Genomic DNA, 24731 nt, shown 5'->3' on the forward strand with positions numbered 1-24731 from the left:
ACTCTTGCAGTGTTGATACGAGCACATAGCATAATATTGAAAATATGGTGTGTAGTGCAGATCATCAGTGCTCCTTTGTAGCACCCAGAATGGTGTAATGTTATTCTTGGATTTCTCAGTCTATTATTATCCTGTGAGGTCTGTTCTTACTCCACAGTGATGACAATTTAAATGTCTTTATAGAAGAATGTATCTCCGATTTGTCTGTAATTTATTTGTGGGCTGTGGTATCCATCAAATGATTACTGGTAGCAGACCCCAAAATATTGTGTGTGTAGTTGGAAAAACTGTCCTTCAGTGGGTGCACATTGGGCACGGGGGCCTGCTGCACATGTGCTCAAGCAGCACCACAGCTTGTACAACCCTGTATGTGCAGGGACTCTTCAGTGGGTGCAGACTCATTGGCCTTACCCCTTGAAAAGACATACCCAGAGTATGTAATACCCCTAGAGGATTTGGGTGCTTTGGATCCTTTCTCCCTAAAGATGGTAATAGTGGGATTAAAACTACCTGTGGTTTTAGTTTCCTTTATAATTCTCTCACCCTGATGTATGGTTAAATGTGGGAATGTAGACTGCTAAGAGACGAGATTTAAACTGTTGCAGTTGAAATTACTGTCATATTACTGATATTTCCCTGTGAAGATTTGGAGAAACATTTTTCTCTGTTGGCACCAGTCAGTATTCATTGCATTTTGGTATGTTGAGTTGTAAGGTGGTAGGCAAGTGACCTACTCCTAAAGTCAAACTCTTTATATTTTTGTTTTACTTTTAGCCAAATAACAAAATAAAGATGCGCTCAGCCAGTGCAAAAAAACGTTTTTGAGGACCTGTTCTATCCTTTGGGAAAAAAAATACCAGACATAAATATGCAAATGAATTGTTAATGGAGTCTGAAGCACATGCAAATGCTCTGTCCTGGATATATGTTGGTAGCAAGGGTACCATTCCTAACACAATAGAATTTCAGTCCTAATACTTCACGTCTGTTCATTTTTTTATATTTTTTTTTTTACTTTTTATTGATATTTCTAAATGAAGAAAAGAGAGTAGGCACCTTCCCTGTGGCCAGGCACACGGTGCGACATCATGTGTAATGTAACAGCCAGGTAGTAACGTAACAGCGAACTGAAATATGGCATAACCACTTGCAATTATTTAATAAAACACAAAACCATCATCCCATGGGTATACCCCGCTTATCCTGTCCATGAGCGTATGTACCTCAAACAGCCGGCCATGGCTTATCAATGCATGATCTAACTATGTACCCTGCAATCTGACCCAGTACTTCCAGATTTTATAATGTTTCAGGGGGTAACCCTGCTAGATAAATAGGGCGCTCCGTATCACACAGTAGGCCATACCTTTGGCCCATGTCTCCACAGGAGGGTCCGCTACGTTCTTCCATGGTCTTGCAATGTCATGTTTCACCACAATCAAGCCCAGCCAGAGTGGCTCCTTTTGATATCTGTTGCACCCCAAGTCATCCGTAATATGCAAAGTATAAGTTTAGTGTCCCTAGGGATTGGCCACCCAGCACTTCTTCGATTCTGCCCAGCACTTACCTCCAGTAGTGAGCTAGAGCGTGGCACCGCTAAAACGAATGGGACATGTCTCCGTCTGGGTCCCCACATCTCAGGCAACCCCCTGTGGCTATCAGTTCCATGTGGTGCAGTTTTGTCCTGGTGATATAGATGCTGTGAAGTAACTTTAACTGTGAAGCTATCCCTGCTTCCCTAGCCACTTCCATCGCCTCCTGCCAGTCTTAATCTTCCATCTTACCCAGCTCCCACTCCCATGCCCTTCTCACCGCCCCATGGGATCAAACAGGTTGTGCAGTAGCATTTTATAAATTTCAGGTAACTTATGAGCTTTTATATTGGTAAGGAGAAGTTTTGCCTCCATAGGGGAGAATTCGGGGATGACTTCCTCTGATTGTATGCTAGGTAAGAGTGTGTGGGGAAGTTGATAAAAACAGAAATACTGTGTCCGATGGAGATTGGATTCCACCTGTAGATCCTGAAAGAATGTCAACGTTCCATCGTGCAACACACCCCTTAATGTGGACATCCCCATAATGACCCAAGTAGCAAATTCTCGCAGGATCCCCCACCTGCGGGAGCCGGGCACCCCTTCACAGTGGAGTCTCTAACATAAGCCTGCTGGCCCACCCAATGCCCTTCATAACAGCCGATCACACTCCAAACACCACTTGTGTGGCAGGTGGAAGAGTCTCTTCCACAGTACGGCCATTGAGTAGGTGCGAAGGTTCTGACAGCCCATCAACCAAATCTCCACTGCGTATGCCGAGTCATCAAACCACCAATCATTTATTATGAGCAGATGTGCTACCCAATATTACAATAGTAAGTTTGGGGTCGCTGGCTGGCAGCATTTCTCCAAGGCAATTTGAGGTGGGCCCCCACCCCATAGTAGCGTTCTGGTTTGTTCATTCACCTTTTTGAAGAAGGCCTTGTCCACCAGGAATGGGTGATTCTGCAATTGGTAATTAAAGCGCACCAGGAAGACCATTTTAAAAATGGCCAAGCATCCCAAGATTAATAGCAGGAGAGTAGACCAAAACTTGACCTCAGGTTCAAATCCAAAGTCATCCCCTCCCCCCCCCCAACTTGTACCCTAGCTGTAAGATTGGTGTATAATAGCGGTACACTGCCAGTGAATTTGGGTCCAAACCCCAAGTGGCTCATGAGAGCAAATAGGTATTCACAGTCCACTGAGTTGAAGGCCTTCCTGAAATCTATTGAAAGGGCCCAGTTCCAACAGAATGCTATTGCATCTGTGTACATCGTAAAATATGACAAGTGGCTCAACAAGGAATAAACCCGGCGTGGTCCGGATGGACCAGGACCCCGATGACTCCTGCTAATCTAGTGGGACAGCATTTTAGCCCGTATTTTCAGCTCCGCATTTAACAGGGAGACCGGTCGAGAGTCTTCACAATGTGTTCCCTCCCTGCCTAACATGGGAATCACCACGATTTTCACAGTTCCAAGGTCTGTTGCTAACAGGTGACGTCTGCCTCCAGGGAGTTGCAGTCCTCCGGGAACAATCGGGGCATTGGCAGGTCATACACAAATGTATGCAAATCTACTTAAGGACTTCTGGGGTCTGCCGTATACAATTCCTGGTAGTATGGTGCAAAGGCTTACTCAATGGGTACACTCCCTGTTATTCGAGTTCCGTCCTCAGCCACCACATAAACCACAGGGGCCCCAGCCTTTCTAGGTGTACACAGCCAGTGTAAGGTCTTACTGGCCCTGCCCCCACTAATAAATTCTGCTACGTGTGGCCTTACAGGTCTCGGTCTGTTAAATTTTAACACTGTGATTTTAGAAGTATAATTTAGCAAAAATATAGTATTTTTGGAAACACTTGGTATCTAGTTTCCCCACTTCTGTTCCTGCCTTTTACATCAAAAGGGCATTCTTCTGAATTGTCCAGTAGTTCAGAAATGATTATATACTTGCAAATTACCTCTGAATCCACATGTTTCGAAAATATATCAGTTAGAAAATTGCAGAACGTGAGGTGGTGCAATTTGCAGAAAGAAAAATTTTGATGAATTTCATTTTCCACATGACTTTTTGTTGTATATTGGTAGCTATGATATTTTGATAACAACACGCAGTGTGGGTGTGGGTGTCTTACAACTTAATGGCAGAAAAATCAGCAAGTGCTTAATTGACTAACACTTTAAATTTGCAAGTAAATTACCAACTGATATAGTCAAAAATATTGAAGTTATCTTGAATGTCCCACTGTTTATCAGGAACTCAGCACTTCAGTTTAATCAAGTAAGTTGTATTCTAATTAGATTACCAAAAAAATACACTTCGAACCTGACATAACCATTCAGTCTTCAAGGGTGCCATCGCTATGTACTGTGAGTGCTTACAACATTCAACATATTGGCTTGTGCGCCAGGTTGTATTGAAATTGTTGACACTCTCTCATGCTAGGTTCATAGCCTTGACCTTTTGTTTGTGCATGCACACTCACCCTGAATAGAAATCCCTCCCTTAGTGCCTGATAACTCAACAAGAAGCATATAAACACATAAAATCCCTGCTTAGTTTTGCCACTCCAACAGATGTCACAGCCACCTGAGAAACAATGTGATACTGCACATGCCCTTTGTGTTCCTCACATTTGCTATCTACATTGGCACACATACATTTGGACATTAGCAGGTGGGATCCTGGTCCACTCACTGATTCTGCTGATCTTAACATGTATCCTTTTACACTTGTTGTCTTGGTTACATTGGTAAAAGTGATTATGTTCTGTAGCTGAACTATGAAACTTATATAGCTCCGTGTCTGTTTATGGTGAGTGAGAGGGTTCTGATCAGTGGTGATGTTTATTGTGTTGTGTAACTATTACTCTTACTCTGTTACTTCTAGAGTTGAAAGTTAAGCTATTGCAGACCAACTGTATGTCCAGTTAAATTGTTTTGTTCATGAAAGGGTTGCTAAAGATTGGGTGATATGTTAATAAGGACTTCAACCTGCCTAAATGCAAAACTGAGCCATAGACTACTGTTAATAAGCTTTCAGGTATAGTATCGGGCAAACCGTGCTTAATTTCTGCCAGTGTTTGCTGATGCTTGGCATCAGCACTTATTTCTCAACACTGACAATTATTTTGCAGTTTACCACACAGTAGTGTTTGTTTCTTATCAGAGCACATAAGCAGGTTGTTTTCAAATTCAGTATACATTAGTATTAAAATAATAATGTTCTGTCAATTCTTACAATTTTAGTGACAGGGAATAATTCAAATTGTCACATTGAAAATTTGGAGCGTGGCGGCTGGTAGGTAATGGTGGCACTGGAATTTTGCAGCACTGGCAAGGTGTACAATCTGCAGCGGCCTTCTGTGAGATACCCTTGGCACTGGTACTTACTTGTATACAACTTAAGCACTGGTGAAAACTGATCTCCATTTACAAAGTTCTTCCCAAAGTGATCAACCAAAGCTGCTTCTCCCATGAAGCCTGTGAGAAAGAACGTTGTTATCATTTTGAGGAGGCACTGGCAGCATAAGCCATTGAACCTATTAGTGCAATTATTTATGGTTGCAGGATCTTTTTAATGAAAAATATCTCAGCATGTTGTATCTTTCACTGTACTTTATCCACAATATGTAATATACTATCAATGTGTGCATTCATTTATGTGCATACTTATGCTATTGTCCATTGTAAGTATCTCTTGATACCATTTATGAATGTTAGGCCCTGCTATGTAAAGGCAATGGCATGTATGCACATGAGCTGTAAGACATGTGTAGGAAGACTGAATCTACAGACAGAAAGCATCACCTAATGGTAGAGATGTGCCATACATAAAACAATCTTCAAAGTTGTCATTCGCCAACTAAAGGGGAAGCTGAAATTCTGAAAAGCAGAAGAATTATCATTGTTATTAGATAAGGATTAGTCCTAACTCCTACGTATTTTCATCGTCAACAAGACTTGAAGTTTTTTAGAAAGACAAATTTACAATGAACAGCTACAGTACCAAATTTCCTAATATATTAGCAACGCTTTTCTTTCATTAGAGTCACACAGGGGACCATTAGTGGTTGAGGAAATGTATTCAACCTTAAAATCTGAACTCTGAGGTTTGTATTCACTTGAAGCACTCTGGAGTGAAAATCTTCCATTGCTACATTTGCCTGATAATTTTTTCTCTAGTTCGGTGGGTGTTGGATTTAAGATTGAAAGAGGCATAATCATTCATGATTGATATGCCTCTACAATCACTAACAAGATACATTTTGCATTAGGTGTCCTGAGGCTGTTCCACATTTGTGCCACAAGATCTGTCTAAACCATCATTGCATAAAATAAGATCCCACATAGGCAGTTTTTTGGAGACCAGCAGTAGGCTTTTATTTAATGTTTATTCAACACGTTTGTAAAGCACAGACTTGGCCACAGTGACAGCAGAGAGTCTCTTAAAACAGGAACAATAGGTATGGGAAACGATTAAAGAGGCTGATGTGGCTAGAGAAAGTGCAAAATAGATTAAACATTAAAGTACATTCTGAATAAGGTGATTCTATAAGTACTTCTGGAAGAATAACAAATTAGAATGTATTCTTCAATTCTCTGAAAATAACTGTTCTGGAGTACTTGGATTTTAAAGGTTTTTAAAATTTTCAGAATTATGCAGGAATTAATTTTGTTTGTCCAACAGTCCTGTGTACTTTATCATTCAAATCGCTCAGGAAGCCATAATGAAGGGATTGGTGGATGAAGTGTGCCTTTTTAAAGTTACTTCTAGCCTTCAGTTGTTTGAAGTGAAGATCTTTGAGAATCATTGCAGTATAGTCTTATACTTGGCATCTGCACCAAGGAGAGTGGCTATGTGAATTATGACCTTGACAGGCACTTTGGCGGTTTTGGGAAAGCCAGATAGTTTAGCATTGCCACTTAGGAGGAAGCAAGCAAATACTTGTAAAACTGCCCTGAATGCTGAGGGAGCTAAAATGGTGTTTGCTTACTTGGTAGAAAGAATGCGCAGGAGGTAATGTTGTTGATTTTGGAGCTGGAAGGAGTCAGTTTTTTTGTCAGTGATCATGTCAAGAATAAATTGAATGCGGGTTATATGTCAAGTTATGTGAATGTTTTCAGCTGTTCCTCTGTCCCGTACAAAAGCAGCATTAGCAGTGAACATGAGTCCTTGAATGTCACTTTTAAATGGAATACTACAGTAGGTGTCATTTCTTAACATGAGGGGCATTTCACGTTTTGCTTCCTCCTTCCTGGGCTGTGCAGAGTGGGTCATGGTGCTCCAGGATATTCAGCATTCTTAGTCTCTTCAGGCAACTGAATTCTCTAAATGTGTCTGAGTTGCTGAAAGTATACACCATTGCTTTCTGAACTCATTCTCTCTTGTACAGACTTTTAGTTTCTACATGCCCAAGATCCACCAGAGGTTTTACACCCAGGTCTCCTCAGCGGACTCCCTCACTATCCCCCACCTCACAATGATAAGCTGCATTTAGACCAGCTGTATAAGGGAGATGATTTTCCCTGGTGTGCAATAGGTATTCAACCTCTGATGGACACCAGAGTCAGACCACCTCGGCGTATGCTGCTAAGTCCAAACACGTAGCTACCTTTATTGTCAGTAGCACCTCCCATCAGAATTTAGTGATGTATCGGCATAACCACAAGATATGGGTGAGTCTGCCCCCTCCGTATCCCCATCCAACAAATAGAACTACTTACTGTGCAGAATATAGTACCATCTATAGACAGTGATGTAAATCTTTCACTGTGTGCATTGTAATGTTATTGGTCAAGATGTCATCCAACTGACTGGTCCAGCCTTGAAAGTGTTGAGAAAGATGTGTATATCTGCGATGTTGCGCTGGTTTGCTTCACTACACTGACCGAGATGAAACACACACACACCAAAATTTCTGGTATGCAGCTTTTAGTCTGAGAAATGCATTTATTAAACCACTCTGCAAGGCTCGTAAAGAAAGGTCAGTACAACTGAAAGTGCACATAAAAAAATGTGTGCAGCAGTGCAATGGAAACATGTACAAAGAATTCTCTACTTCAGTCTATAAACAGCATGTAAATATATATATATATATATATATACGTATCTATTCCTGCACAATGCAAAGCAGATAATAAGAGTTAAAAATTCATCACCATGGGGCACAGTTGAACATTGTGCACCTCTAGTGTGGCATTGGCTAACGCTAAGTTAGACTAAAATAAAGTCAGTAGGAAAATGAAGCTGGTGGTCACCAATGTGACGGTATGCTGCTAGGCTAAGTGAAACTTGGAGTCAGTAGTCAAAACACAAATATCATTACATGCACTTCCCCTTCAAGCTTGCCATTGTTTTCTCAGATGTCATGAGCTGCCTAGTTCCTCTCATTTTTACTGCTGGGTTCCTCCCAAGAAGTGCATGCCTTCCCAAAGTCCAAAATCCTCCTTTACCTGTTAAAATTCCTTTATCTGACCTAAGTGTACAGATCCCTCGGGGAGATGAACCACCCCTCTCCAAGCCAAAACTCATTTCCTCCTAGTCTGGTGTGAAGTCCATGTTGACCCATAGGTGGGAAAATAGCGAGAGGAATTAAGTCAGGCCTATTCCCATTCCCTTAATGATGCCCTCCTGCCCCTAAAAATATAGAGACACATGCTCTGCTGGGGCTTTGGTAACCATGCCACCTCCTGTGTAAAGTGTGGTCCATCATGTGCCATCCCTTGTCTGTTTCTCACCTAGTCCTATCGTACAAGTAATTTAGAAGTGCTGCTAAGTTATACAAGGGCTGGGTTCCTGTCTCTCAACTGGATGGTGCATTGTCTGTCTTATTCTGTCCTCCTCTCCTGTCACATGAAATCTTTGCTAGAAAGTCAGTCTGACAGTCTAGCAGAACTGTCTAGAATATGTAAATGTTTTTGGGAAGAACTGCCATTTTCAGCACTGCTATTCTGCTGATCCAGGGCAATACTTATGTCTCCAGTTCGCCAAGGCAAGCTTAAACTCATTGTGTAGTATTTTAGTGTATGTTACTCAGGTACTTCTGCTGTGGGATTAACATTATGCCCAGGTACCTAAAGGCCACTGAGGACAAACAGAATGGGGTGGTCCTCTCTAATCCTGCTAGCATATACGATCCCAACAAGACTGAGTCCCTCATAATTTCCGAGGTTCACTTTGAAACCCTATACTCGCTGGCGTTCCTGTAATTCTTTCATAATACCAGGCAGAGCAGTCTTGGGATCCATGACTATCAGCAGGATATTGTTGGCAATCATGATCCTGAAAGTGCCTATCTGCAGCTCAACACCCCTGAGCGGCAGATAGGCACAAATCCAGACAGCCTGGGTCTCAAGAATGTGACTGAACATAAATGTTGAGTGTTTACAACTGTGGTCCCTCTACCTATATTAAACAAGTCTAAGATACCCTGTCTACTCGCTTTCATGCCTTGGGCTGCAGTATCCATCCATGACCTATCTTACATACCGGTTTTCAAAATCCATCTTAGACATAATCTTTCCCTGGTAGCCTCCGTCTGCCTCCTCAAAAGCCTTCTCAGCATCTAAGGTAAAGAGAACTGACTTGCGCCTTCCCTTCCATCCCACTGTACCACTCCCTGCATTCTCCAGATAAGAATAGAGGTCTGGATTTTTGCATCTGCATTTACCTATGAGATTGCCCTCTGTGATGAAATTCAGTGGGGGTCTTGTCGGGGAATTAAGAGGGGAGGAGTCTTTGGTAAACAGTAGGAATTCAATATGTATGGTTTAATTTCAAGGATACTGAAAACATTCAGTTAGGGGTTTTCCAGAAACACTATAAGTCTTAGTATGTCTGCCTAACTCTAAATTTTGAGGAACAGTTTTAATATTGTATTCAGCATTCCTCAGTGAGTTTAACTTTAACAAAATCAGGAAATTAAGTGCTATTAAAAAAATAATGATTATTCCATTTCATATGCTGCGTATTATTGCAATTATTGTTACTATTATTATATTATTGTAATTATTGAGGTTTTTTTGTCTTGGAGCTTTAAGCCTAGAGTTGCTATGTAAAGTTTAAAGAGGGAAAGTGCAAGAAGTCTGTTTTAAACATTGAATTCTGGGTTAAATTGAGGTGTAAAAACCTTTCAGAACTTGGCCCTCGATCCCCATTCTGGAAGAAAGGATGCTGAATTGGCTCAGGTGTCAGGGCATTTAGTTCATGGATCTTGATATAATAGAGGCCTGTTTGTGCAGAATGTTGTGGGCGAGGCTGTAGTGACATTTGCTATCCTTATTAGAGTGAGCATGTTGCTTTGAGCTCCAGAAATAGTTGTTGAATGGAGACATCTTTCATGTGACCCTCCATACAAATGTTTAGTATGGTAGAATGGAATGTTTGAGCAATGTGATCTGACCAGTCAAGTTTGATTGGGCTTATACGATTGAAGATGTTAGCGGAAGAGATCATGAGATTAAGTGCTGCCTTTGCTGTGGAGTGGAAGACCATTGCTAGATTTCTAAAATCCTCTGAGTGGATATCTTAGAGATGGATGCTATTGGAAAATTGGAATAAGAAGTTGGGGCTCATTTGGTACTCTTTGATGTTAGATAATTGTGGTCAGATGTTCACAGTGAAAAAAGATTTTTCCAAGATTTGTCCAATTTTCTCCAATGTGCCTCGGTGACTTGAATTCTGATCCTTTTGTGAGCAACATTGCCATACAACCTTTTACGATGTAGACAAGGCAGCCAATTTTAGCCCTATTAACTGTGTTTAGTAAATCATGAGATAACTATATCATGGCCTCAAAGGAGATTTGGAAGCTGGTCACACTTGGCATTGCATCACAGATTGAATAAAATAACTTCAGAAACTATGGCACTTGATGTTGTAGTATGGACTGAACAGTCTTAACTTCTCTTGAATGTATCATGTTTATGCATTTGTGTCGGGTTGCAGAGAGATACTGGCCAACTGCCTCATAACTGTTATGCAGGAAAACTGATTTCGAGAACACTTCAATCACTCAAGAAGGTAAAAGAAACACCTCTATGCAAATTGCTCTTATATTTGTACTCTGGTAAAACAAGCCTGGTACATTGTTTTAGGAAAAAAGATCTCTGTATCACCAAGACAATGCCATGCAATGTAGGGTTGCCTAAGTGGTCCTTTGCGTCAAGCATTGGCTTCTGACCTTATATTATATTGTCTTGTTATATTGTTGGATCAGATAGAGAGCAAATACTTATTTACAAATTCTGGTAGCAGGATGTTTTCTTTTTCTTAATTTTCTCTGTTCTGGTTGGACACAAGTTCCTCTGATGTAACTTGTCTAATGAAGGCGTTGTTGTTTTGATTTATTTATTTATTTGTCTTTACGGTATACAGTTGTTCATGGAGAGCACTTGAAGATTATCAGATTTCTTCCAATAGACAGGTAAACATTCCTTAGCATCCCTTTCCACCAAGACTACTACCGAAGTTGTATGTGGCTTTGCATTCCACAGTGTTATTGCATCAGAACTATCCAGAAGTAGTTAAGTGTGCCTCCCTGGGACATTATCCCACACAGCCTTAGAAAGGGAAAACACCAAAAAAATAAGAACAAGGATGCATCTTTTTGTTTGAGATTTTTAAAGATTGCAAGCCTTCACTTGCTGGAAAGCCCTCACGGTAGGTGCATTCAAGATTGAAAGCTAAATCTAAAATACTTGTACTAGTATTGAAAGTTGTGGTCAAGGGTAAGTTTACTAATGCTTTTTCAGTTGGATTTCTCATAGTTCTGCAATAATACATGTTTCTACTTCTGTAGGGGTGGCCTATAGTTTATCTTTCTGCTGCTGTTTTACACTGTGTACATAATTAACTCTGTAAAGTAATTATGCAACTTAAAACTGTATATGTTTAGAAGGCTATGTATATCTGTTATTGAAAATAGCTTCAATAAAGTTTCTTCAGAATATAACTTATGAAAACCTCTACAATTCCCAGGAGCTGCTGTGTACAAAAGGGAGTATTGAGCATAGTGCCAATGAAAGTTCAAGTTCTAGCCTTTCGTAACAGGTGTGACTTTTAGGCACTTATTGCAAGACGGCTTGAAAAATGATGAGGTAAACTTCACCCAATACTGTGAGAGAATGCCAAACTGAGGTCTTATCTCATCAGTAAGGGTTTTGTCTGTTGTAGGGCAAATAACAACTAACCTCTGTGTTTCCTAAATACTTGCATAGAATACACTATACCCCTGTAAACACAGTGTCTTGTTATGAATCTGAAGTGCTCCAGAAGTCCGTTCCCAGTTGCCGACTTTTACCATTTGGCCTGGTCTTGGCCACATATCCACAGGAAATCTAGTTTCAAAACTATCTCCAAGATGATCTCTCTCACTTTCACATCTCCACTCGTGGCATTGTTGGGCTGTGTCAATGATATCCCTAAGGACTTGTGACGGTTTGTGGCACTGGCACTTTAAGCAAACCTCAGGGTGATCATGAGATGGGGAAGGAGCCCCATTCCTATTGGTAGAGGCCGGACCACTGATCTCATCTACTGCAAAGATAATAGTGACATTCATACATCAACACTACCTCCTATGTCATGTTCAAACGTGAGCTGGACTCCACTTAGCAATAATTTAGTTACTTATTGTAGGAAGTTGGCTCTGTATGCACTATTTCAAAGTAAGAAATAGCATGCACAGAGTCCAAGGGTTCCCCTTAGAGGGAAAATAGTGGCAAAAAGAGATAATTCTAATGCTCTATTTTGTGGTAGTGTGGTCGAGCAGTAGGCTTATCAGAGGGTAGTGTTAAGCATTTGTTGTACACACACAGGCAATAAATGAGGAACACACACCCAAAGGCAATTCCAGGCCAATAGGTTTTTGTATAGAAAAATATATTTTCTTAGTTTATTTTAAGAACCACAGGTTCAAGATTTACAAGTAATACTGCAAAAGAAAGGTATTTCACTTAGGTAACTTAGGAACTTTGAATCAGCAAAATAGCATGTACAGTTTTCACAAAAATGGCAATAAGCTATTTTAAAACTAGACAGTGCGATTTTCAACAGTTCCTGGGGGAGGTAAGTGTTTGTTAGTTTTGCAGGTAAGTAAACCACCTACAGGGTTCAAAGTTGGGTCCAAGGTAGCCCACCGTTAGGGGTTCAGGGCAACCCCAAAGTTACCACACCAGCAGCTCAGGGCCGGTCAGGTGCAGAGGTCAAAGTGGTTCCCAAAACGCATAGGCTTCAATGGAGAAGGGGGTGCCCCGGTTCCAGTCTGCCAGCAGGTAGGTACCCGCGTCTTCGGAGGGCAGACCAGGGGGGTTTTGTAGGGCACCGTGGGGGACACAAGTCAGCACAAAAAGTACACCCTCAGCAGCAAGGGGGCGGCCGGGTGCAGAGTGCAAACAGGCGTCAGGTTTGCAATGGAGTTCAATGGGAGACCCAGGGGTCTCTTCAGCGAAGCAGGCAGGCAAGGGGGGGGACGACTCCTCAGGTTAGCCACCACCTGGGCAAGGGAGAGGGCCACCTGGGGGTCGCTTCTGCACTGGAGGTCGGATCCTTCAGGTCCTGGGGGCTGCGGGTGCAGTGTCTTTACCAGGCGTCGGGTTCTTAGAAGCAGGCATTCGCGGTCAGTGGGAGCCTCTGGATTCCCTCTGCAAGCGTTGCTGGAGGGGCTCAGGGGGGTCAACTCGGGCTACTCACAGGGTCGCAGTCGCCGGGGAGTCCTCCCTGTAGTCTTGTTTCTCCACAGGTCGAGCCGGGGGCATCGGGTGCAGGGTGCAAAGTCTAACGCTTCCGGCGGGAAACGTGTTGTCTTTAAAAGTTGCTTCTTTGTTGCAAATATGTTTCTTCTTTGGAGCAGAGCCGCTGTCCTCAGGAGTTCTTGGTCCTTTTAGATGCAGGGTAGTCCTCTGAGGCTTCAGAGGTCGCTGGATCCTGGGGAACGCGTCGCTGTTGCAGTTTTTCGTGAAGTGGGGAGACAGGGCGGTAGGGCTGGGGCCAAAGCAGTTGGTGTCTCTGTCTTCTCTGCAGGGCTTTCAGGTCAGCAGTCCTTCTTCGTCTTCAGGTTGCAGGAATCTATCTTGCTAGGTTCTGGGAGCCCCTAAATACTCAATTTAGGGGTGTGTTTAGGTCTGGGGGGGTTAGTAGCCAATGGCTAATAGCCCTGAGGGTGGCTACACCCTCTTTGTGCCTCCTCCCTGAGGGGAGGGGGGGCACATCCCTAATCCTATTGGTGGAATCCTCCATCTGCAAGATGGAGGATTTCGAAAAGTCAGAGTCACCTCATTTCACAACACCTTAGGGGCTGTCTTGACTGGCCAGCGACTCCTCCTTGTTTTTCTCATTATCTCCTCCGGCCTTGCCGCCAAAAGTGGGGCCGTGGCCGGAGGGGGCGGGCATCTCCACTAGCTGGAGTGCCCTGGGGCGCTGTAACAAAGGGGGTGAGCCTTTGAGGGTCACCGCCAGGTGTTAAAGTTCCTGCAGGGGGAGGTGAGAAGCACCTCCACCCAGTACAGGCTTTGTTACTAGCCACATAGTGACAAAGGCCCTCTTCCCATGTGGCCAGCAACATGTCTGGTGTGTGGCAGGCTGGTAAAACTAGTCAGCCCACACTGGAAGTCGGGTATGTTTTCAGGGGGCATCTCTAAGATGCCCTCTGGGGTGTATTTCACAATAAAATGTACACTGGCATCAGTGTGCATTTATTGTGCTGAGAAGTTTGATACCAAACTTCCCAGTTTTCAGTGTAGTCATTATGGTGCTGTGGAGTTCGTGTATGACAGACTCCCAGACCATATACTCTTATGGCTACCCTGCACTTACAATGTCTAAGGTTTTGTTTACCATAGGTGAGGGCATAGGTGCATGAGCACTATGCCCCTACAGTATCTATAGTGCACCCTGCCTTAGGGCTGTAAGGCCTGCTAGAGGGGTGACTTATCTATGCCATAGGCAGTGTGAGGTTGGCATGGCACCCTGAGGGGAGTGCCATGTTGACTTTATCTTTTTCTCCCCACCAGCACACACAAGCTGGCAAGCAGTGTGTCTGTGCTGAGTGAGGGGTCTCCAGGGTGGCATAAGACATGCTGCAGCCCTTAGAGACCTTCCCTGGCATCAGGGCCCTTGGTACCAGGGGTACCAGTTACAAGGGACTTACCTGGATGCCAGGGTGTGCCAATTGTGGAAACAAAGGTATAGGTTAGGGAAAGAACACTGGTGCTGGGGCCTGGTTAGCGGGCCTCAGCACACTTTCAAATCATAACTTGGCATCAGCAAAGGCAAAAAGTCAGGAGGTAACCATGCCAAGGAGGCATTTCCTTACACTTATGATACCTCAATTTCACATAATGCATTCATAAATATATTGAATACATAAAATATGTAGCTCGTGTGCATTTGTTTCCTACAAGCTGGTACAAAAATATGAATCTGCATTTGTTGATTTCAATACACAGTTTGCGACCTATCCCAGTCCAGTTGTACTTCAACTCTTAATGTTAAGAAGCAATGTATGATGTTTAATCTCCACTGTCTCTGTATTGTTCCACAGTGGAAGTGTTCAACCTGGATCTCAGAGCTGGCTCTAAAGTCTCTGGTGCGGCTGCCATTTTATTTTATGTGACCGAGATGCGAACTGATAGTTAATACTGCTGTTGTAAACTTTTTTTAAACTCTGGTAAATGAAGGTTAAATGGGTAGCATGCAGAATGTTTTAACAGAGATTGCTATATTGATTAAAACGCTGATATAACAGCTCGCTTTCTCCCTTCGGAAACCTGGGAAAGATAAGCCAGCTGCTGTCTAAGAGTGCCGAGTGTCCACCGAGAGTTCACTATCTATCATCACAATATGGTGATGAGAGGTGTTTTATGTTTGTGTTAATTTCCCCCACTAAATCAGTAATTATTACAATCCTGTCCCTGCTGTTTACCCTGCAGCTGTTTTTCCATTTGTCGAGAGAGCGGGTGTTCTCCGAGGACCGCACGCGCTTCTATGGCGCTGAAATTGTCTCGGCTCTGGACTATCTGCATTCTGGGAAGATTGTCTACCGTGATCTCAAGGTACAAAAATTGTAATCAAAGTTTTTTTTTTATCCCGCACAGGCTATGGGGACAAACAAAGTAATTATAAAGTTGCACATTTTGACAGAAGCATATTTTGGAACGAACGTGTTGCTGAAAGTTGTGCAAACAAGTAGAAACCGAGCTTGTTTACTAATCTCTTTTACAGCACATGCATCCCTGCTTTTGACCTTGAAGGTTAAACTTAGTCGAATATCTGGAATACATGGAGTTAAGAGCTATTTTAAAGTGCTTTGGTAATGTTGTAATGAAATAATTCCTAGCTGGTTTAACCATCAAACATGGGCCTGGTCCGATGTTTCCACTTGGTGTTACGAAAGGAGGACTTCAATAGGTTCTTTTTGTGTCACAGGCCTTAAACTGCCGTGATCTCCCTGAGTAGGTACAAGAAATACATTTTTTAGAGACTTTAAACACCAATGAGAAAAATCTGCATATTGTCATGGCATGCTAATCAAACATATCCTAATTCAGGTTGCAAAAGCGAGCATTTTGAGTGAGCCATGGAAAGCTACTGCAGTATTCATTTAACAGGCTCAGTCGGTTAACAAACCCACCTTGAGAAACTTTGGGTTAGATGTACGAATCATTTTTTTTCTAATGTACAAAATGTAAAATCTGGTTCGGGAATTTGTTACCACAAATTATCACATTTTGCATTTGCGATTCGGTATTTGGAAGGGGCGTGTTTAGGGCGTCCATTCCAAATACCGAACCTGTATGGTATGTATTACTGTTTTAAAACCGAATTCCAGTCGCAGTACAGTAAACCTAATCCATTTGCAAAGGGGAAGGGGTCTCATGGGGACCCTTTCCTCTTTAAGAATGTTTAAAAAATATTTTTTAAGAGCAGGCAGTGGTCCCGCAGACCACTGTCTTCTTTGAAAAAAGAAACTGCAAAGTGTCATTAGTTCTTTTGAAACACATCCCATTTTCCTTTAAGGGAAACAGTTTGCATTAAAACAAGATTTATTTATTTAAAAGCAATCACAGACATGGTGGCCTGCTGACAGCAGCAGGCCACCATCCGTGTGATGGCTGCAGTTGCTAATGGGTTGCAAATTGGAGCCTACCTCATGAATATGCATGAGGCAGGTCTATTTGCGAACCACTACGAACCGCTAATGAAACTCAGAAAAGTTTTGTACATTAGGATTACCAATTTCCTAATTACGATTTGGAGAGAAACACAAGTAGGTAATCAGTATTCCTAGAATTAGCACATATGGACCTTTGATTTTTATCATCTTGATTACTCCAGTTTCCTGTCATTCCAGACATGTATGAGCTATTTGGGAACAGTATTTATTTACGAAGAGAGGACAATGTACAACATGCACTGTTACATCATACAGTCTTAATTTTGTACCCTTTGCCAGACAAAATTAAAGCATAGCTTTGTGTAGCACCTATCACAAAGATACAGGAGTAGATGAATATATAGTTGATATTTTGGAAATAAAAGAAAAGTCATATTATTTTACTAAAAGCTAGGTGGCATTAAGATGCGTATCTCCCTGTTGCACCAGTTCAGTTAAAAAACATTTGAGATCTGGTCCACTCAATGCAATGGGTCTCGCATTTGCTCGAGTTAGAGCTATTATCGTTGTAAATTCCTAACTGGACTTTTCTTGCCACATAAATTGAAAATGAAAAGTAAAACAGTTGACATAAGCAAGTCAATTTAAAGCGTCTTGGCTGGCATGAGCGTAAGAGCAGGAGTTATTGTCTCCCTGCTTGAATGTCTAGTAAGGATCGCGGCTGGGATGAAAGGCAAACAAAACCGGAGGAGGGGCCATCACTCGCTGTAACAGGAGAAAGCGTAATATATTGTGATGGTCAACAGTGTGATGCCCATCAAAAATGTTCACTTAGTGAAATTGTCTGGGAGTGAACTCAGCACACATACGAGGGACATTTCACAAAATACACCAATAAAAATTAAGCATTCAAAACAAGTACAACAAAGCATGAATAGCAGTAGTGGGCGTGGTTAAAAGCTTACAGAGAGATTACAACAGGCCGTGGTTCGAGGATCACGGCTTGACTGATGTATGGATTAGCCCAAAACCTAGGTGCATACAATTATACATATTTTTCTGCATCCCATCAAACATATGACAAGCTAGACCACTTCCTGGGCACTCCCACATAGTAGACAGAATCCCAGACACAATTAGGAGTAGCAATCCTATCCGATCATGCCCCTATCTTTATCACCCTCCAAGCACCTAAGCTGCACAGACCAGAAAACAAATGGAGGCTTTGCTCGCTCGACCCTAGAAATAGCAATAGAAGAACAAATGGAAAATATCAAGTGCCATCAAGAACAATTTGCTGCTGAATGAGACATTGGCGTGCTCTGTATAACATTTTGTTAATGTAAACCGGTGAAAACAAGCATGAAAATTACATGTTCCATCTTCTCTGCTCTTTTACTGGTAAATAGATCTATCATTTAGGGTTTCAATTTGTGAATTTCGAGTGACCTAAGATATACTTTCATTTCCTCAGGGGAACCATTCCTCTACAGTATACAGCTTGCTATAATAATCCCTGAATATTTGCACTATTTCCATGTCGCAACTGGTCTATTGTGTATTCTGGTCAATGTTACCTTGTCTTGAACCACCTTAGCTCTAAACTTGCAGGCTTTATTTCCTGTATTATAGTATTGCTGTTGGGTATGGTAAACTCTGCTCTGCCCAGGTCAAGACATTTCAGCTTTGCTCTAGCTGTGATTAGCTTATGCCAATTATTGTGTGCACCCCCAAATCCCTCACAAGGTCCTTTAGCTCCAAACAGGTTTCTTTTGTCTATCAGGGACCCCCTTATTACCACTATAAGAATCACCCTGAGAGTGTGTACCCTGGATTCCTACTGGTAATTTTCTTTTAAATATTGGGAAATTATCTCCTGTATTTCTGCTGTAATGTGTTGAGGCATTCAAAAAGCCTCCATTTGTTTTCTGGTCTGTGCAGCTTAGGTGCTTGGAGGGTGATAAAGATAGGGGCATGATCGGATAGGATTGCTACTCCTAATTGTGTCTGGGATTCTGTCTACTATGTGGGAGTGCCCAGGAAGTGGTCTAGCTTGTCATATGTTTGATGGGATGCAGAAAAATATGTATAATTGTATGCACCTAGGTTTTGAGCTAATCCATACATCAGTCAGGCCGTGATCCTCGAACCATATCCTCCCTTCAATGGGCATGGCATTGGTCTAGCCTGTCCTTTGGCCTGACCTGTCTAGGGCATAAGCTTCCCCAAATAAAGACACTCTTTATGTAAAACAACACAGGAAGGCAACTGTCAATAGATGCAGAAATGTGTTTGATAGAGTATATTGGTCATTCCTTAAAGACTTTAAGCTTTTGTCCAAAATTTAGATCTTGGGTTCTTTTTACTGTTGCGAACCAGATGCAAAGATGAGGGATAATGATGGGTTCTCTAAGATGCTTCACTGTCTCCACTCCTTTTTGTTCTTACATGGACCCTTTGGCAGGAAACATGAGCCAGAGTCAAGAAATAAGAGAAGTTCGAAAGGATCCCCTGATATGGGGTATCAGGGTGTACGGGGCTTGGTAAGAGCGAATCTCGCTATACCCAGATTACACACTGCTCTGTTATTAATCCGCATTGGTCCATAGATAGGATTATGCAAGTTTTCTGCATTTTCGGGGAACATTCTGGCTATCAGATTAACCTGAAGAAGTCCCTTGTCTTTCCCCCTGGCTGGGGACACTCTGGAATTGCCTCCATCCTGCCTGGTACCCTTAGTTCAAGATGGATTTATGTACTTGGTTATATACATTACTAAGGACCCTGAGAGGTTCTACAAGGCCAACACTCTCCTGCAATGAACTAGGTTGCACAGAGACGTGGGCTTTTGGCTCACCCTGCCACTGTCACTCATGGGGAGGGTGGCACTATACAAAATGCTGCTCCCACGATTCCTGTATGTCTTGCAGAACACCCCTTCACAGGGTCCCAAAGGAGGTATTCTGAAAGATAGAGCAGGAGGCAAGACTGCTTCTCTGGAATGGGGGAGGCTCGCATATAGCGTTGAGGAAGTCGCAGCACAGAGTATATGAGGGGGGACTGGCTGTTCTGGATATTACCAGATATTATTGGGCAACACAGTTGGTAGTGGTCAGTGAGTGGGTGTTTGCAGACCAGCAGGACCCAGTGTTCCGGGTGGATAGGAATGCCTTTGGGTGTGTGGGATATGAGCGCGCCGTATCCACTATCTGGAGATCGTGGATGGCCTCCACAGACCGAGACTACACAACAGATCTGGAGGGAGGCATTCCGGTATGTGGGACAGGGACACACCATCTCGGCCATGACACCCTTGTGGATTAATGACTTGTTGAGGGAGGTGGGAGGTCTGAAGGGCTTCAAGAAGTGGGCACTACTAGGCCTCGAACATCTGAGTGATGCCTGGAGGGGAACAGCCACATATTTAATTTTAGGAGCTTGGGTCGAAATACAGTCTGGTTGAATCGGAGACCTATTGGGATTCCCAGCTGGGGCATGTCCTACGCTGTCACATACAAGATGGTGAACAGCTTCCAGACGTGACCCTTTGAGAAGTTTGCCACCTCACAGAGCCATTGGAATCTAAAGCAACCTCATTAATTTATTAGAAGCTGATGAACAATTCCACAGACCCACTACTTTCCTTGCGTGAGGCTTGGGAAGGGAATGTGGAAGGACTGGAGAACGATGATTGGGTAGTGGCGCTCCAGAGCCCCAGTGAGCTGGCGATTTGTACCCGGTTTTGACTGGTACAGCTGAGAATTCTTCATAGGGCTTACCACTGTAGGACACTCTTACACCGGATCGCCGGGGGGAATTCCTCATTATATTTGAGAAAATATGGACAGGAATGGGCCTTTTACCACACCCTTTGGTCCTGCTCAGAAATCTAGCGCTACTAGGAGGGAGTGGTAGAGGTTACGACCTGGGTGATTGGCGGCAAAGTCCCATTGGACCCAAAATTACTCCTTTTGAATATCCGTGACGAGGACACTTGGCCAAAATACAAACATACATGGCTGACTCTTGGAGCAGTGGTAGCTAAATGAAATATAGCAAAGTTCTGGGGGGCTGGACAATCCCCATGTGTTTGGGCATGGAAGTTTGACCTGGATTGGTGCAGAGGGGCTGAAAGAGTGGTCTTCCTGAGTAGGGGGTGCCCTAAAAAATGGGACAAGATGTGAGGCTGCTAAAGTGCTTGTAGGGGGGGAGGCGTGGCCAAAATGGCACCGTGAGTGGACGCGTATTCACGAGCTTCGCCGCCTGGGCCTTTATAGCAGCGTAGCGACCCCGGGCCACCACCAACAAGGGCGCCCCTGAGAAGTCGGGAGCGCCAGGAAGGCGCAGGTGCCCAAAGGCGAGACCGGGCAGGCGCTCGAGGGCTCTGGAGGGCCGCCGGGCGAGAGCCTCTCAGGCCCAGGCTGCGGCCTAGTGGACGGCGGCGTATCGAGGAGCCCACTGGGGCTCGGCAGGGCACGACGCGGAGCAGATGACGACGACGGTGGCAGTCGGCTGCGAAGGTACGGGCAGAGGGGGCCGTGACCCGTGCCTTTGACCTCCTGGGGCTGGCGGAGGCTGTCTGATGGCCAGGGGGTGGCAGAGGGGCCCCCGGCGAGGTGTGGAGGCGGCAGTGGGGTTTGCCTGGTTCCCCCCCTGTGCCCCGTGGTGAGAGGGCCCCACGGTGCGTGGGGACGAGCGTGGAGACGAGCGTGGGCCCTCGGATCGGCGGGACATCCGGCCCGCAGTGAGACTGGCCGGGACGGGCCTAGCCGCATGCTGCTCGATGGAGCTGGGCCTTGGTAGAGCCATATAATAGATAATGCCCACCGCTTCGGCCCTGTTGGAGGGGAGAAAGGGAACAGAGGATCTCACTGTGCCGGAGCGTATGCTGACGGAGAGAGAAGGCTACCCCAGGGAGAGGTGCTGATCTTGCAAAACCTAGATTGAGGAACAGCGGGGTGGACAGTGCCTGGTGCCGGGCTCGTCCCTGAGTCGGCGGATGAGTTGAATTCTGATGGCGTCCTCTAAGCCTAAAAGGGATCAGTCAGTGAGGGAGATGTTGACAAGATCTCACCCAGCGCAGAGCAGGTCGGCTGAGGGGCCTGCTTTGAAGAAAGGGCCTGAAGACCGGGGTGAGGCGGAGGACTATGGTGGGGCCCCGGTTACAAAGGGCTTTCTCACCTCCTTGTTTGACTCGCTTAGGAGGGACCTGCAGGAGCTTTGGAGAGAGATCTCCCAGGAGATGAGGGAGCTACGGGCGGACATTACGTCTCTGGGAGAAAGGGTGGCGAATGTCGGACAGTGAGATCTCCCGGGAGGAAGAAGTGGAACAACTGCAACAGGAGGTCATACGTCTTGTGGAGCAAAATGAACTCCTGCAGAGGACTTAGAAAACCGATCTAGGCGGCATAACATACGCATCAGGGGAGCGCCGACCGGGGCGGAAGGGGAGGATATTAGAGGGTTCGTTACAGCACTGTTCCACTCCATTCTGGGCCCAGAAGATACACAAGAGATCGCCCTGGATCGGGTTCACAGAGCGGGCTGGCCGGGAGGAACCAGAGATCGCCCTCCTGACGTCCTAGCGTGTGTGCATAACTACATGACTAAAGAAAGCATTCTGCAGAGAACGCAAAATCTCTCTCAGGTCCAGTTCAGAGGGCACACGCTTCAGCTATTTCAGGACCTCTCGCTAAGGACTTTGCAGAGGCATGGGAATTTAAGCCCATTACGGTTCACCTACGGGCGAATTCTACGGCTTATTCCTGGGGCCCACCCCTTCTGCCTTGTGTTTCGCTGGGAGGGCCAGCTGCGTCAGGTGAAATCACTGCAGGAGGCGCGCAGGATCCTACATATGGAGGAGACAGAGTGTGGTGTTGGCCAGTGCGAGGAGGCCGCTGCTGAGGGCCCCCCACGTTGGCGACGTAAGGAGAGGAAGAGGAAGCAACCGAGGCCGTCCTCGACTGAACAAGCACTGGAGAGTGACAATCTGTACTGAGCAGTCTAGCTGCTGGGACCAGTGCCTAAGCAGAGGGCATCCGAGTACTGCTACAATGGTCTGGGGTCATTACAGAATAAGCTGTGAGACTGCTTGAGATGGGCCTGGGTGGTGGGTTCTCTGGCTACCAAGTGACTACCTTGTGAGGTGATGCCGACCCCTGGCAGGACACTGGCCTCTTTTGGGATGTATGAAGGAGGACTTGTGTGTTTTATGCACCTGTTGTGCGCTGTGGTTTTGTGTTGTTGTGCTTCCCCCGAAATTTCCATGTGCTCTGATATCGATCACTGTCACTATGTGTGCGGGCCGTCCTCGGACCGTCATTGTCTCCTGCTCCTGGGTGGGGACAAGGACTAGATTGCGCAACCTGCTTAGTTCCGCATTTCCCTTAAATGTCTAAGCCTAAATGTCCGGGGGCTCAATAGTCCAGCTAAGAGATTGGTGATCCTTTCTGCCCTCGAGAGGTCTGGGTGCCATATCTGCCTTTTGCAGGAGACGCACTTATTGCTAAAGGATACATATCGTATGCACTCGAAGTGGTTTCCCCGTCAGTTTTGTTCCTCTTCTCCATGAAGCACGCTGGGGTGGCAATACTAATATCGAGGGCCTTTCCTGGGGAGGTAGTCGCCAAGATACACGAGTTAAAGGGTAGGTTCTTGGCCATTAGGGTGCGTGTTGGGGCATTCCTCTTTACTATTGCCACATTATATGCTCCTAACGCGCAGCAAGAAATCTTCACGAGGCAAGCCATTTCCCCAATACTCACTACACCGGATAGGGTCATTTTGGTAGGGGGGGACTTCAATCTGGTCATGGGCAATGAGCTGGATCGTTCTGGGCATTGATATGGGCAGACGGGGCATTGACTCCGGCGGGGCGACCAGTGGTTGGCTGATTGTGACTTGGAGGACGTCTGGAGGAGGGCGCATCCGACGCTCAGGGGTTACATATTCTATTCGGCCTCCTCCAAGACGTGTACCCGTATGGACTTCTTCTTGGCTTCCTCAGAGTTCACTTCCTGAATCAGGGAGACTGCCATCGAGCCTCGGGCTCTGACAGATCATGCCCCCATTACATTGGTGGCCTGTCTTGATGTGGGACGAGTAGGGACTCCGAGCTGGCGATTTAGGGATACTATACTGCAGAGCCTGGTGGCGGAGGAGACGTTGCGACGCACGATCATGGACTACCTTAGACTCAATGATGATGGGAGAACTAGTTTGGGGATACTGTGGGAGGCACTGAAAGCAGTAGTCCGTGGAGAGGTGATATCGCTTTTGACCAAAGAAAATAAAGCTAGGAGGGAGCAGAGGGCAGTGTTAGTGCAAAAAGTAGCGGCGCTAGAGCGCTCCCATAAGCATACCGGTACGCCTAGAGTGTGGAGGGAGTTGGAGAAGGCACGTCAGCAACTGAAACGGCTGGATTGGGACAGGGCAGAGTATGCAGTAGTTCGACTTAAACACAAATATTATATTGGGGGCAACCGATGTGGGAAAGTCCTTGCCCATAAGCTGAGGGTGCAGCGCTCAGCCACGGCTATAAAGATGGTGTGCTCCCCTTCTAAGGGTGAGGTATGAATGGACGATCAAATGGCTGAGGTGTTTGCTGATTATTATAGAGAGCTGTATGCTGTGGATACGGGGAATGAAGCGGACCCTGCCGCCTTTCTCGCGGACTGTCGTATTGTTCCGCTCCGTGAGCAAGATGCGTCCTCCTTGGATCAGCCCATTACATTGGAGGAGGTTATTTCAGCAATTTCACGTCTGAATATTGGGAAGTCGCCTGGCCCGGACGGCTTCACCGCGCTTTTCTATAAAACTTTTTGCCCGGAGTTGGCTCTGCTCCTGGCGCGGCTTTTTAATTCCTTCCTGGTGTCCGGGACTCTCACGCCCAGCATGTTGGAGGCCACCATTACGGTCATTCACAAGCTGGGGAAGGATCCAGAAGAACGTGGTTCATATCGGTCTATTTCGCTTCTGAATATAGACGCCAAGTTGTTTACTGGCATCTTGGCGCAGTGCCTTAATCCCTACATGCCTGGACTTATAGATACGGATCAGGCGGGCTTTATACCTCACCGA

General features: G+C 44.9%; 1 protein-coding gene across 1 annotated transcript in view; it reads left to right on the forward strand.

Annotated features, from left to right (window-relative positions):
- The window catches only part of AKT3 (AKT serine/threonine kinase 3), a 734901-nt gene that overhangs the window by 503568 nt on the left and 206602 nt on the right, over positions 1–24731 (forward strand). The window contains exon 9 of the mRNA XM_069234462.1: positions 15469–15591. Within this exon, the coding sequence (XP_069090563.1) occupies positions 15469–15591 (123 nt within the window). The remainder of the gene's footprint in view (positions 1–15468; positions 15592–24731) is intronic.

This window comes from Pleurodeles waltl, chromosome 5 (assembly GCF_031143425.1).
Source record: "Pleurodeles waltl isolate 20211129_DDA chromosome 5, aPleWal1.hap1.20221129, whole genome shotgun sequence".
NCBI lineage: Eukaryota > Metazoa > Chordata > Amphibia > Caudata > Salamandridae > Pleurodeles > Pleurodeles waltl.